Here is a 15,261-nt window from a genome sequence, read left to right on the forward strand (position 1 = left end):
GACTCAGCATGCACAGCCCTCTGGGGCAGAGAATTCCAAAGATTCACAAACCCTCTGAGTGAAGAAATGCCTCCTCATCTCAGTCTTAAATGGTCTACCCCTTTATCCTGAGCCTATGCCCCCTAGTTCTAGACACTCCAGCCAGGGGAAACAACCTCTCAGAATCTACCCTGTCAATCCCCTTCAGAATCTTGTATGTTTCAATGAGATCACCTCTCATTCTTCTAAACTCCAGAGAGTATAGGCCCAATCTACTCAATCTCTCCTCAGAGGACAGCCCTCTCATCCCAGGAATCAATCGAGTGAACCTTTGTTGCACCGCCTCCAAGGCAAGTATATCCTTCCTTAGATAAGGAGACCAAAACTGTGCACAGTACTCCAGGTGTGGTCTCACCAAGGCCCTGTACAATTGTAGCAAGACTTCCTTACTCTTATACTCCAACCCCCTTAAAATAAAGGCCAACATGCCATTTGCCTTCCTTATTGCTTGCTGTACCTGCATGCTAGCTTTCTGTGTTTCTTGCACGAGGACACCCAAATCTCTCTGAACACCAACATTTGAAAATTTCTCACCATTTAAAAAATATTCTGTTTTCTATTCTTCCTACCAAAGTGAATAACCTCACATTTCCCTACATTATACTCCATCTGCCACCTTACTGCCCACTCACTCAGTCTATCTATATCCCTTTGCAGACTCTGTGTTCTCCTCACAGCTTACTGTCCCACCTAGCTTTGTATCGTCAGCAAAGTTGGATACATTACACTTGGTCCCTTCATCTAGGTCATTAATATAGATTGTAAATAACTGAGGCTCCAACACTGATCCTTGCGGCACCCCACTAGTTACAGCCTGCCAACCTGAAAAAGATCCGTTTATCCCTACTCGCTGTTTTCTATCCATTAACCAATCCTCTATCCATGCTACTATATTACCCCCAGCCCCATGAGCCCTAATCTTTTATAATAACCTTTTATGTGGCTCCTTATCGAATGCCTTTTGGAAATCCAAATATACTACATCCACTGGTTCTCCTTTATCTACCCTGCTAGTTACATCCTCAAAAAACTCTAATAAATTTGTCAAACACGATTTCCCTTTCATAAAGCCATGTTGACTCTGCCTAATCATGTTATGATTTTCTAAGTGCCCTGATACCACTTCTTTAAGAGAAGGATGATTAGCTACACACATTGGGCTGGATCTTGCTGGAGTGGCGTGCGCCATTAGTTAGACTTTTTCTGCACCCTTCAGCTCGAAAAATATTGGCGCCGTAACTTGCTGGAAATGCAAACTGATAACGACATGGCGAGGGCAATCTGGGACCTTAGTGAACAGCAGGGCCAACAGTGTCTCTCTTTAACCATTAGATTTAAGGATTAAGAAGCAGAGGAATGACGGAGAAGGAGGGTGAATTAGAGTCAAATCAGGTACAGAAAGATAAATAAAGAGAGGAAAAGAAAGATTGTACAAAGAGAGACAGGACAAAGAGACAGAAAGGAAAAGTAAGAATAAAAATTTTAAATTTGACCGTTTTCAAATCTTTAACAACAATTGACTACATGTAAGAATGAGATTGAACAGTTTAAATTGTTCCCTTTCTGGGCCACAGAGGTTGATTGGCAATGCATTAACAATTATCACGTTGTTAAAAAGGTACTTACGCTGTTAAGTTCCAGTTCTAAATTTCTGTGCCGAGTTTAATGGGCAATTAATGTGCAAATCGAGCAAGTCCTTAAAAATAACGGGAGGCCGAGGGTGAGATGGCGTTTGCACAAAGCAAATGGCGGAGCGCCGTAAATCGACCAGCAAGTTCTGGAGATTCACAACTCACGCCGTATCTCTAAATCCCCTGAACTTGCTGGCCAATTTGTGCATTAATAATTGCGTGTGTCATTAACACGCCGTTATTTTTCCAGCAAGGTCCGGCCCATTTAAGACCTTCCTGGTACAGTCTCCGCCTTGTCCTGAGCTATGTATGTCATTCAACCGGGGATGCGCATTCTCTGCAGTTTGTGGAAACACATAGCAGTGACCAATTTTAGTCGCGTTTCTGCTACCATCGGCAAGAAATAAGCCAATAAATAATCCATTGTTTTAGTTCTGTCAAAACAAAGCAAGACTTGCATTTATACAATGCTTTTCACAACCTCAGGACGTCCCAAAGCGCTTTACAGCCAATGAAGTACTTTTGAAGTGCAGTCACTGTTGTAATATAGGAAACGTCCCACAATAATTTTTAACTTATAAACACCGACGGCGGTTTTACAGTTTGCAGTTTTACTGTAGTTTGCGGTGTTTTTAGTGAATCTATTAAGAGATCTTCGTTCTATTCCTGGTTGTTTACAGCTCCCTGCAGTGCATTCTGGACTGTGACGAGGACCAAGATCTGGGCATGTACTTTTCTGTGAGTACAAAATAATTTCTATAGCCAAACCACAATGGAACAGCTCGATTCAACTTGCACACAAGTATGAAAAATAGATTTTTGAATTATGCACCTTAAACATTCACTCCCTCCACCACCAGCGCACCGTGGCTGCAGTATGTACCATCTACAAGGTGCACTGCAGCAACTCGCCAAGGCTTCTTCGGCAGCACCTCCCAAACCCGTGACTTCTACCGCCTAGAAGAACAAGGGCAACAGGCGCATGGGAACACCACCACCTGCAGGTTCCCCTCCAAGTCACACACCATCCTGACTTGGAAGTATATCGGCCCTTCCTTCATTGTCGCTGGGTCAAAATCCTGGAACTCCCTCCCTAACAGCACTGTGGGAGTACCATCACCACACGGACTGCAGCAGTTCAAGAAGGCGGCTCACCACCACTTTCTCAAGGGCAACTAGGGATGGGCAATAAATGCTGGCCTTGCCAGCGACGCTCACATCCCATGAACGAATAAATTATGTACTTTGTATCTGTAAAAGATGCATTTAAAAAATCCAATTTGCAGTCTCATCAGCTTAGACATGTAAATGCTTGTACCTGTATAAAAACGCTTTCCACGTGCAATGGTCTCCAATCACTAGAGTGAATTCCTTTCAAAATAGTACCAGGGGATCATCATCTATCTTCTATCTATATATATAAAGGAGTCGATCTGTCTGTCCTTCTGTCTGTCTGTCCTCGGGTGTGCGTCTGTCCGGCTATGCGCTCGAAAGTTACAGAGCGTACGTACGCGTGCGTTACTTCAAAAGAAAGCTTACCATTCCAAAACGGTCGTAAGCGTATTTACGTTTCGGCCGGACGAAAATTGCGCCCGCGGTATCCGAAAAACCTTCAACATTCCGCTCATTATCCACTCATTACCATAGAGTGACATTGAGGTCGACCAATCGTACAGTCGACCAACCCGATGGTCGACCAATCAATGCGTGGCGGGGCGGGTTCGTCGCATGTGCAGCCGGGCCCTCCTAGAGTCGTGTGACAGGACGATTGACCAATCCTATGCTTCGGTGACATGACGATCGACCAATCAGTGCGTGTGTGGGCGGGCCTTATTGTTCTGAACTGAGGTGAGTGGCCGCCATCTTTATTCTCACCTTCTGTGTGTTTATTTGTTAGGAGCGATTTTTTTTTTTAATGTGTAAAACGTAAAAAAAAAATGTCTAAAACGTTAAAACACAATGAAGATGGTGTCCCATCTTCTTAACAGCCGTTTTAAAAAAAATAACTTTTGGTGTTTTCAGCAAGAATGCGCGTTCCTTCTCCGTGGCAGCTTTTTAAAACATTAAAAAACTTTCAAGATGGCCTCCCATCTTCTTAACACCCGTTTATAAAAAAAAAAATTTTTTAATTTCTGTTGGTTTCACAGACTGCGCGTTCCTTCTCCGTGGCAGCTTTTTAAAAAAAATTTTTAAAAATTCTGTTGGTTTCACAGACTGCGCGCTCCTTCTCCGTGGCAGCTTTTTAAAAAAAAATTTTAAAAATTCTGTTGGTTTCACAGACTGCGCGTTCCTTCTCCGTGGCAGCTTTTTAAAAAATTTTTTTAAAAATTCTGTTGGTTTCACAGACTGCGCGTTCCTTCTCCGTGGCAGCTTTAAAAAAAAAAAATTTCTGTTGGTTTCACAGACTGCGCGTTCCTTCTCCGTGGCAGCTTTTTAAAACATTTTAAAACTTTCAAGATGGCCTCCCATCTTCTTAACACCCGTTTTTGAAAAAAAAAATTTTTTTGCTTTTTCGCTGACCCCCTCAAAACACTCCTCCCCTCCTCCCACTCTCCCTCCTCCTCCCTCCCTCTCTCTCTCTCTCTCTCTCTCTCTCTCTCTTTTTGGCGCGCCCCCCTCCCTCCCTCGCCCCCCCCCCTCCCTCGCTCGCCCCCCCCTCTCCCTCGCCCCCCTCCCGCGCCCCCCCCCCTCTCTCTCCTCTCTCCTCTCTCCCCTCTCCCCTCTCCCCTCTCTCTCTCTCTCTTCTCTCCCTCGCCTCGCCCCCCCCCTCTCCCTCGCCCCCCCTCTCTCCCTCGCTCCCCCCCTCCCTCGCTCTCTTCCCCCCCCTCTCTCCCTCGCTCTCTTCCCCCCCACAGTCGCTCGCTCTCTTCCCCCCCCCACAGTCGCTCGCTCTCTTCCCCCCCCCCACAGTCGCTTCGCTCTCTTTTTCCCCCCCCCCCCACAGTCGCTCGCTCTCTTTCCCCCCCCCCCCCCCCAGTCGCTCTCTCTCTCTCTCTTCCAACAACATGTCCTCGAAAAAGCCTCGGCACCGCCGGGCACTCCAGCTTCTATATATATAAACGGATACTTCTTTCTGTCTGTCTGTCTATCTGTCTGTCCTTCTGTCTGTCCTCACGTGTGCGTCTGTCCGGCTATGCGCTCGAAAGTTACAGAGCGTACCTACGCGTGCGTTACGTCGAAAGAAAGCTCGCCGTTCCAAAACGATGGTAAGCGTATTTACGTTTCGGCCAGACAAAAATTGCGCCCGCGGTATCCGAAAAACCTTCAACATTCCGCTCATTAGCATCTCATTATCCGCTCATTAGCATCTCATTATCCGCTCATTAGCGACAGAGTGACCTCGAGGTCGACCAATCGTACGCCAGGTTTCTGGCGCGTGCAGCCGGGCCCTCCTACGGTCGAGTGATGGAACGATTGACCAATCCTACGCTTTGGTGACCTGACGGTCAACCAATCGGTGCGTGTGTGGCGGGCCTTATCGTTCTGAACCGAGGTGAGTAGCCGCCATCTTGCTTCCATTCTTTTTCCTGGTTTCTGCGTCTTTCTTTTCAAATATACATTTCCAGCAAAATGAAATTGCTTTTATTAAATTGATTAAAAAAAACTTCATTCATTTGTAAATATTTTCTCTAACCTGAAGATTCTTTTTCCTACCTTTCCCCGTTTTTGTTAGGCCTCAAAGCCTGGGCCTTTCTTGCCCAGCCAGGCCCGAGCTAGGTAATTGTCCCACGGCTTTTGCTAAGCTCCTCACCGCCCCCCCGCCCCCCCCCCCCGTGTCACGTTACCCGGGGGCAACGGCGTCAGCCACGAGGGTCAGGGTGCGCACGCAGCAGGAGCAGCTGAGACGCGGCGTCTCTCTCTGTTCCCCGCTCGGCGCGGGCGGGCGGGGCTCTCGGGAGTACGGATCTCGGGCGGGGCTTGGAGAGCGGGAAGGGGTTACCCCGGCAACCGGGCCCACCGGCCGTCTCTCACAGCCGCAATCGGCGGTCTTGAAGCCAGCTCGGGAGGGTGGGGCGCGGCGTCTCTCTCTGTTCCCCGCTCGGCTCGGGCGGGGGGGGCGGGGCTCTCGGGAGTGCGGATCTCGGGCGGGGCTTGGTGAGCGTGAAGGGTTTACCCTGGCAACCGGGCCCGCCGGCCGTCTCTCACAGCCGCAATCGGCGGTCTTGAAGCCAGCTCGGGAGGGCGGGGCTCCGGAGAGCGGGAGGGCGGGGCTCCGGAGAGCGGGAGGGCGGGGGGTTGGAGGGCGGGGGGCCGGAGAGCGGGAGGGCGGGGGGCCGGTGCTCGGGAGATCGGGCCTCCGGAGTTCGGTGCTTGGTTGGGGGGTGGGGGGCGAGCGTCAGGAGATCGGGGGGGGGGGCGAGCCTCGGGAGATCGGGGGGGGGGGCGAGCCTCGGGAGATCGGGGGGGGGTGGGCGAGCCTCGGGAGATCGGGGGGGGGCGAGCCTCGGGAGATCGGGGGGGGGGGCGAGCCTCGGGAGATCGGGGGGGGGGCGAGCCTCGGGAGATCGGGGGGGGCGGGCGAGCCTCGGGAGATCGGGGGGGGGCGAGCCTCGGGAGATCCGGGGGGGGGGGCCAACCTCGGGAGTTCGGGGGGGGCGGGGCTCCGGAGACCCCCCCCCCTCCGGATCTCCCGAGGCTCGCCCCCCCCCCCCCGATCTCCCGAGGCTCGCCCGCCCCCCCCCGATCTCCGAGGCTCGCCCCCCCCCCGATCTCCCGAGGCTCGCCCCCCCCCCCCCCGATCCTCCCGGCAGGCTCGCCCCCCCCCCGCTCTCCGAGGCTCGCCCCCCCCCCCCCCGATCTTCCGCTCCCCCCTCCCCCCTCCTCTTCCGGCCCCCCCCCCTTCCCCCCAGTCGCTCTCTCTCTTCCCCCCAGTCGCTCTCTCTCTTCCCCCCAGTCGCTCTCTCTCTCTCTTCCAACAACAACATGCCCTCGAAAAAGCCTCGGCACCACCGGGCACTTCAGCTAGTCATAGTATAAAAGAATGATACAGTACAGAAGGAGGCCATTTGGGCTATTGTGATTGTGCTGGCTCTTTGAAAGAGCTCTCCAATTAGTCCCACTCCCCTGCTCTTTCCCACAGCCCTGCAAATTTTCTTGTTCAAGTATTTATCCAATTCCCTTTTGAAAGTTGGTATTAAATCTGCTTCCACCGCCCTTTCAGGCAGTGCATTCCAGATCATAACAATTTGCTGCATAAAGTTTTTTTCCTCCTTGTCGCCTTGGGTTCTTTTGCCAATTGCCTTCATCCTGTGTCCTCTGGTTACCGACCCTTCTGCCACTGGAAACAGTTTCTCCTTATTTACTCTTCATGATTTTGAACACCCCTATCAAATCTCCCCTTAACCTTCTCTGTGATGTGCCTCAATAATTCCGAGACTCGAAGTTAGAACAAAAACAAGGCTTTTATTAACTTAGAAAGTAACACGTAAGAGAGAGAGATGTCTTCCTTCTGGAGACTGAGGCCAGACTGAAGCTAGCTTACAAACGGGGCCAGGTATGGGCGGAGCCCTACACACAGCACATTCAGTATACAATACAATGAGGTCTGGGGGAAGGGAAATGACACTGAAACCGATCTCAGTCACAGGCAGTGGTGAATGGAATATTTCATCACATTCACCCCTTCTATAGATTTAGTCTGTTCGGGGGTTTGATAGTCCTCTGCGACCGACGTGGCTGTTGCGGTGCCGCGGGTGTCGGCTGGGTGTCCCCGGTAGCCTCCTGGGTCTCTGCCGGGGGTGCCGCCAGGGTTGTTGGAGGGGTAGTTGGTGGGAGTGCCGTTGGTCGGTGTTCTTCCGGGGGTGATGAAAGAGTGTGGGTGGGTAAGAGTTGCTGTGATCGTCGTTGCCGCTATTGCCGTGGTTGTTGTCGATGCCGGCTGGGGCGACGTCTTTTATGGACACGGTGTCCTCCCTTCCGTCGGCGTGCCGGACATATGCGTATTGGGGGTTGGCGTGGAGTAGGTGTACTGGCTCCACGAGAGGGTCCGTCTTGTGGCCCCTCACATGCCTTCGCACGAGTACCGGACCTGGGGTGGAGAGCCATGACGGCATGGATACGCCTGAGGTGGATTTCCGGGGAAAGACAAACATTCGTTCATGAGGCGTGGTATTAGTGGCCGTACACAATAGCGACCGTATCGAATGGAGCACATCCGAGAGGACTTCCTGCCAGCGGGAGATAGGGAGGCCCTTGGTCCTTAGAGCTAGAGTGACTGCTTTCCATACTGTCCCGTTCTCTCGCTCCACTTGGCCGTTACCCCGGGGGTTGTAGCTGGTGGTACGGCTCGTGGCGATCCCCTTGGACAGCATGTACTGGCGTTAGCTCTTCACTCATGAAGGACGCCCCCCTATCCGTATGGATGTAGCTCGGCATACCGAACAGGCAGAACAGGCTGTTGAGGCATTTAATGACCGTGGCGCTGGTCATGTCTGGGCAGGGGAAGGCGAATGGGAACCGGGAGTATTCGTCCACAATGTTCAGGAAGTAAACATTGCGGTCGACGGACGGGAGGGGGCCCTTGAAATCTAAGCTGAGCCGCTCAAAGGGCCGTGTAGCTTTGATTAAGTGGGCTCTATCTGGGCGGTAGAACCGAGGCTTGCACTCAGCGCAAGTGCGGCAGTTCTTGGTCAGGGACCGAACTTCCTCAATCGAGTAGGGTAAGTTACGGGACTTTATGAAGTGGAACAGCCGCGTGACCCCTGGGTGGCAGAGGTCGTTGTGGAGGGTCTGTAGCCGATCCCCAGTGGCGCTGGCACACATCCCTCGTGAGAGGGCGTCAGGGGATTTGTTAAGGGCCCCTGGCCGGTAAATGATGTCGTACTCGAAGGTGGAGAGCTCGATCTGCCACCTAAGAATCTTATCATTTTTAATCTTCCCCCTCTGTTTATTATTGAACATAAACGCTACCGACCGCTGGTCGGTAAGTAGGGTGAAGCGTTTGCCGGCTAGGTAGTGGTGCCAGTGGCGCACTGCCTCCACGATGGCTTGGGCCTCCTTTTCCACGGAGGAGTGTCTGATCTCGGGCCCTTGGAGGGTCCTCGAGAAGAAAGCTACGGGCCGCCCCGCCTGGTTGAGGGTGGCCGCCAAGGCGAAGTCAGACGCATCACTTTCCACTTGAAATGGAGTGTTCTCGTCCACTGCCTGTAGCGTGGCCCGCTCAATATCCTGCTTAATGCTTTTGAAGGCGGCGTGGGCCTCAGCAGAGAGCGGGAAAGAGGATGCTTTCAAGAGGGGGCGGGCTTTGTCGGAGTAGTTGGGGACCCATTGGGAATAATAAGAAAATAACCCCAGGCACCTTTTCAGGGCTTTGGGAGTGTTGGGCAGGGGCAGCTCCCGTAGGGGTCGCAATCGGTCGGGGTCTGGCCCGATTTCCCCATTCTCCACCACGCTGCCTAGTATGCAGAGGCGCGTGGTGTTGTAAACGCACTTGTCCTCGTTGTAGGTGAGGTTGAGTTTTTGTGCGGTTTTCAGGAACCTCTCGAGGTTCGAGTCGTGATCCTGCTGGTTGTGACCGCAGATGGTGACGTTGTCAAGGTAGGGGAAGGTTGCCTGCAAGTGGTGGTCATCGACCATGCAGTCCATCTTCCTCTGGAAGACCGAGACCCCATTCGTCACCCCAAAGGGGACTCTGAGGAATTGGTAGAGGCGCCCGTTCGCCTCGAAGGCGGTGTACGGGCGGTCCTCTGGTCTGATAGGGAGCTGGTGGTACGCTGACTTGAGGTCGATGGTGGCGAACACCCGGTATTGGGCGATTTGGTTCACCATTTCTGATATGCGGGGTAGCGGGTAGGCGTCTAGTAGGGTGTACCTGTTGATTGTTTGACTATAGTCGATCACCATCCGTTTCTTCTCGCTACCCCTTACCACTACCACTTGGGCGCGCCACGGGCTGTTGCTGCGTTCAATAATGCGCTCTTTCAGGAGCCTGTCTACCTCGGTCGTGATAAACCGCCTGTCCTCCCAGCTGTACCTCCTGCTTTTGGTCGCTATTGGCCGGCAGTTAGGGGTAAGGTTCGCGAATAGCGAAGGCGGCTTTACCTTCAGGGTAGCCAGACCGCACACTGTGAGGGGCGGCTGGGACCCACCGTACTTGAGCGTGATGCTTTGGTGGTTGCACTGGAAATCCAGGCCCAAGATCACGCTCGCACATAGGTTCTTCATGATTAATACTTTAAAATTATCATATACAGTTCCGTTAACGCACAATTGTACCGTGCAGTAACCCAGAATGGTCGATGTCTGGGTTTTATCAGCCATAGAGATGGTACCCTGAGTAGGGACCACCTTTAGGGAGAGTTGTTGTGCCAGTTCTGGGTGGATAAAGCTCTCCGTGCTTCCACTGTCAATTAAGCATTTAACCCGGCACCCGTTTAACTCGATGTCCACCATTGATCTGGATAGCGGGTGCGGCCTGGTCTGGTCCACTGTGACCGATGCCACTGTAGGGCCCTGATCGATACAAGATGGCGTCCACGTTGTCTGCTCACAAGATGGCGGACCCCACGAGGTCGGGCAAGATGGCGTCCAAGATGGCCGCTCCCACGGCGCACACGCGGCGGTGGCGGGTTTTCCGGCGGTTGGTTTTCCGGCGGAGCTCCCTCTGCACACCTTCCCGAAGTGCCCCTTCTTACCGCACTTAAAGCAGGTGGTGCCTTTCGCCGGGCACAGGTTTCTGGTGTGCTTTGGCTGCCCGCAGAAGTAGCAGTTGGGTCCCTGACGCGTCGCGGCTGTCGTAGGGCTTCTGGGGGGAGAGCGGGGCCCAGCCGGTGTCGGGCTGTCGGGCGGGGAAGATGCCTTCCAAGATGGCGGCGCCCTCGGTGCACACGTGGCAGCGTGGACGGCGCGGGCTGAAGAGTAGGCGTCCGAGTTTCTCTGGGCCACATCCAGGGATCGCGCGGTGTCCGCAGCCTGTTTCAGGTCCAACCCCGTTTTTTTCCAGCAGTCTTTGCCGGATGTAAGTGGAGCTGAGGCCTGTGATGAAGGCATTGCGAACAAGCTCGTCAGTGTACACTGCGGCTTTTACATCTCGGCACTTGCAGTCTTTGCCAAGCATTTTCAGGGTGCTTAGGAACTCCTCCACCGATTCCCCAGGTCGCTGTGCGCGGGTAGCGAGCAGGTGCCTAGCATACACCTCATTCGTAGGCTGCTGGTAATGCACCTTTAAGATGTCGCAGGCGGCCAGGTACGTCTCGGCGTCTTGGATGAGGGGGTAAACCCGGTGGCTTACCCAATTCCGCAGAATTCCGAGTCTCATCCTCGCAGCGTCCGTAGCGTCTTTGACGGCTGCGGAATTGTCCAGGAAGAATTCCATACACTCAAACCAGTGTCCGAAGCGAGCTGATGCGTCCGGAGCATGTTGATCCAAATCCAAACGTTCGGGTTTCAGGAGTTGATCCATAGTGTTGAAAAATAAGTTAATAAAATTGATGTGCCTCAATAATTCCGAGACTCGAAGTTAGCAGAACAAAAACAAGGCTTTTATTAACTTAGAAAGTAACACGTAAGAGAGAGAGATGTCTTCCTTCTGGAGACTGAGGCCAGACTGAAGCTAGCTTACAAACGGGGCCAGGTATGGGCGGAGCCCTACACACAGCACATTCCAGCACATTCCAGTATACAATACAGCACATTCCAGTACACAATACAATGAGGTCTGGGGGAAGGGAAATGACACTGAAACCGATCTCAGTCACAGGCAGTGGTGAATGGAATATTTCATCACACTCTGCTCTAAGGAGAACAACACCAGCTCCTCCAGCCTCTCCATGTAACTGAAGTCTTTTATCCCAGCACCATTTTGGTAAATCCCCTCTACACCCTCTCATCCTTCCTAAAGTGCGGTGCCCAGAATTGGCCACAATACTCCAGCTGGGGCCTATCCAGCGTTTTATAAAGGTTTAGCGTAACGTCCTTGCTTCTGTACTCTATGGGCTCGATTTGTAAAGTCAAGGATCCCATATGCCTTTTTAACCGACTTCTCAACTTGTTTTGACACCTTCAAAGACTTTACATACATACACCCCCAGGCCTCCTGGCTCCTGCGCCCCCTTTAAAATTGTACCATCCAGTTTATCTTGCCTCTCCTCATTCTTCCTATCACAATGAATCTGTGCACTATCAGAATCGATTTTCGTTAGCTGAACTTATTAAAGGAAACACAATAATGATTAGGATCGAAAGCTCGAAAGGATATTAACTGACACTTTTTAATGTAGATTTCCTGGGACGAGCAAGAGGTCGAGCTCATTCCAAATGGCAATAATCAGCCTGTGACTAAAGAGAACAAGTAAGTTATAAGTAAACAATGGAGCTACAGTGAAGTCACTATTTAGAGTTTTAGATCTACCATCCCCTTCCTTTGCCTTTCTGCCTCACTCATCTCTCTTTCCCCTTCCAAACAAGAGACTTTCCCACTCAGTTTTTACGCTCTCAGGCCTGATAAACATATGCCCTCTAAACTTGTCACATGTTGTATCTTCTGTCAATGTGACCTGGACTGATTTCAATAGGTATGAGGGGGTCGGAGAGGAATTTTTTTCCCCCCTTATCGGCCCTGAGGTTTTTTTGTCCTGTTTTTCTTTGCCTCTCCCAGAAGATTGCGTGGCTGCTGCAGGGTAGGAAGTGTCTGGTCACGGTGCTGCAAGCATCATGCCTGTGGGGCAGGCTCGATGGACCAACTGGTCTTTTCCTCCCCGTCATTTTCCCGCGTATGTTCGTAACGCTGCACGCTACTACCCTGCCTGTTTGTACCAGGCGTTGAGCAGTCCTCGAACCAGCCAAAAACCCCAGCCTGCTGCCAGCCCATCTGAGGCCCACTCCAGTCACCCGGGAAGGCCTCACCCCCCCCCCCCCAACACCCGCCCCCACTCCCCCAACCCGGCCTACCCAGCGTAGAAGCCCTCCCACGAGCTACAGCGGGATTGCATTTAAAGGAGGCCTGATCCCGTAACTGGTTCGGGCCTCCCGACGCCGGCTTCGAGCGATCAATACCGCCTTCCCGCCCATTTCCAGCAGAGGTCAAAGGTCAGCCTTCCCACGACAGCATTGATATCATCGAACTGCTTTAAAGTCAGTCTGTTTGCATGGCATGCATTGAATTTCCGGGTTACATTTTAATACTGCTTTCTCTTTCCAATCAAAGGGAGGAATTTGTGGAAGCCTATGTGAAGTATGTATTCACAGTGTCAGTCAAGAAGCCCTTTGATGAGTTTAGAAGAGGATTCTACAAAGTTTGCGACAAGGAACTACTAAAATTCTTCCAGCCTCAAGAGCTGATGGACATATTGATTGGAAACGATGACTATGACTGGAATGTTCTGAAAGAGGTTTGAAAACCATTTACAATGTGTACAGAAATGGCTCCCCCAGTACCTTACTTTTCAAGCACAGTCGCTGTTGTGATGTAGGGACACACGGCAGGCATTTTGCACACAGCAAGATCCCACAAACAGCAATGTGATAACAACACTTATGTAGCGCCTTTTTTTTATTCGTTCCTGGGATGTGGGCGTCGCTGGCAAGGCCAGCATTTATTGCCTATCCCTAGTTGCCCTTGACAAGGTGGTGGTGAGCCGCCGTCTTGAACCGCTGCAGTCCGTGTGGTGAAGGCACTCCCACAGTGCTGTTAGGGAGGGAGTTCCAGGATTTTGACCCAGCGACGATGAAGGAACGGCGATATATTTCCAAGTCAGGATTGTGTGTGACTTGGAGGGGAACTTGGAGGTGGTGGTGTTCCCATGCGCCTGCTGCCCTTGTCCTTCTAGGTGGAAGAGGTTGCGGGTTTGGGAGGTGCTGCCGAAGAAGCCTTGACGAGTTGCTGCAGAGCATCTTGTAGATGGTACACACTGCAGCCATGGTACGCCGGTTATGGAGGGAGTGAATGTTTGAGGTGGTGGATGGGGTGCCAATCAAGTGGGCTACTTTGTCCTGGATGGTGTCGAGCTTCCTGAGTGTTGTTGGAGCTGCACTCATCCAGGCAAGCGGAGTGTATTCCATCACACTCCTTACTTGTGCCTTGTAGATGGTGGAAAGGCTTTGGGGAGTCAGGAGGTGAGACAGTCACCACAGAATACTTAGCCTCTGACCTGCTCTTGATGCCACAGTATTGATGTGGCTGCTCCAGTTAAGTTTCTGGTTAATGGTGACTCCCAGGATGTTGATAGAAAAACATCACACGGTGCACTCATGATCAACTTATATTTGGAGGATGCTGAATGGTCTTCTGTGCTGTGTGATTCTATGAACACCACGGGAGATCCACTAATACAATTTAAAAGCATTAATGTGACAATGTAAGGATTTGAAATACAAGTATATCCTGGAGAGCTTGTTGGGTGTCAGCCGTGGCTCAGTGGGTAGCGCTTCTCGCCTCTGAGTCCGAAGGTCGTGGGTTCAAGTCCCACTCCAGAGACTTGAGCACCAAAATCCAGACTGACACTCCAGTGCAGTGCTGAGGGAGTGCTGCACTGTCTGAGGTGCCGACTTTCGGATGCGACATTAAACCGAGGCCCCGTCTGCGCTCTCAGGTGGATGGAAAAGATCCCATGGCACTACTTCAAAGAAGAGCAGGGGAGTTATCCCCGGTGTCCTGGGAAATATTTATCCCTCAATCAACATAACAAAAACAGATGATCTGGTCATTATCACATTGCTGTTTGTGGGAGCTTGCTGTGTGCAGATTGGCTGCTGCATTTCCTGCATTACAACAGTGACTACACTTCAAAAAAAGTACTTAATTGTCTGTAAAGCACTTTGGGATGTCCTGTCATCGTAAAAGGCGCTATATAAATGCAAGTCTTTTTTTTTCTATGTTGCATTATATGTCTGTAAAATACTAATGATTTTTTAATACAACAGAATACGACGTATAAAGGGAACTACAGCAGATTTCATCCAACCATTAAGATGTTCTGGGAAGTGTTCCATGAGCTTTCTTTGGATCAGAAGAAAAGTTTCCTCTGTAAGTACCTCGCTCAGCTACGGTTACATCACAGACTTAAGATGGAATTCAAGTATTTCCAACATGCACTTCCGCAGCGAGCTTCCCCCACAAGGCCTCGCTGCCATTCAGTCGAAGCCCCCTCATCCAGCAGTTCTATCCAGAGTCCCCAAAGTTATCCAAGAGAAACAGAGCGGAAAGCTTTTACACCTGCCTGTGAACGGAACTTGGTCCCACATAAAGCGATTCGATAGGGTAGATACAGAGGAGCCATTTCCTCTGGTGAGGCAGTTCAAAACAAGGTGGCACCACCTTAAAATTAGAGCCAGGTCATTCAGGAGTGAAATCACAAAGCACTTGTTTACACACAAGGTAGCACAATTCTGGAATTCGCTCCCCCGATAGCTGTAGATGCTGGGCATCAATTGGAATTATCCAGACTGAGATGGGTGGATTTCTATTAGGTTAGGGTACCAAGGGGTATGGAGCAAAGGCGGGTAAATGGGGTTGAGGTACAGATCAACCATGATCTAACTGAATGGCGGAACATGCTCGAGGGGCTGACTGGCCAACGCCTGTTCCTATAAACTCGTATGGCCTGTACAGTATTGGCCTCCACACTCTGAAGGATATTGAGGCTTTAGTGAAGAC

General features: G+C 51.5%; 1 protein-coding gene across 1 annotated transcript in view; it reads left to right on the forward strand.

The window, feature by feature from the left end:
• LOC147122559 (putative E3 ubiquitin-protein ligase HERC4) overlaps positions 1–15,261 on the forward strand; it is a 63,898-nt gene that overhangs the window by 38,824 nt on the left and 9,813 nt on the right. The window contains exons 19-22 of the mRNA XM_086006743.1: positions 2,351–2,408; positions 11,888–11,958; positions 12,814–12,997; positions 14,529–14,631. Of these exons, the coding sequence (XP_085862869.1) occupies positions 2,351–2,408; positions 11,888–11,958; positions 12,814–12,997; positions 14,529–14,631 (416 nt within the window). The remainder of the gene's footprint in view (positions 1–2,350; positions 2,409–11,887; positions 11,959–12,813; positions 12,998–14,528; positions 14,632–15,261) is intronic.

This window comes from Somniosus microcephalus, chromosome 2 (genome assembly GCF_052327205.1).
Source record: "Somniosus microcephalus isolate GS21.2 chromosome 2, FLI_Smic_1.0, whole genome shotgun sequence".
Classification (NCBI taxonomy): domain Eukaryota; kingdom Metazoa; phylum Chordata; class Chondrichthyes; order Squaliformes; family Somniosidae; genus Somniosus; species Somniosus microcephalus.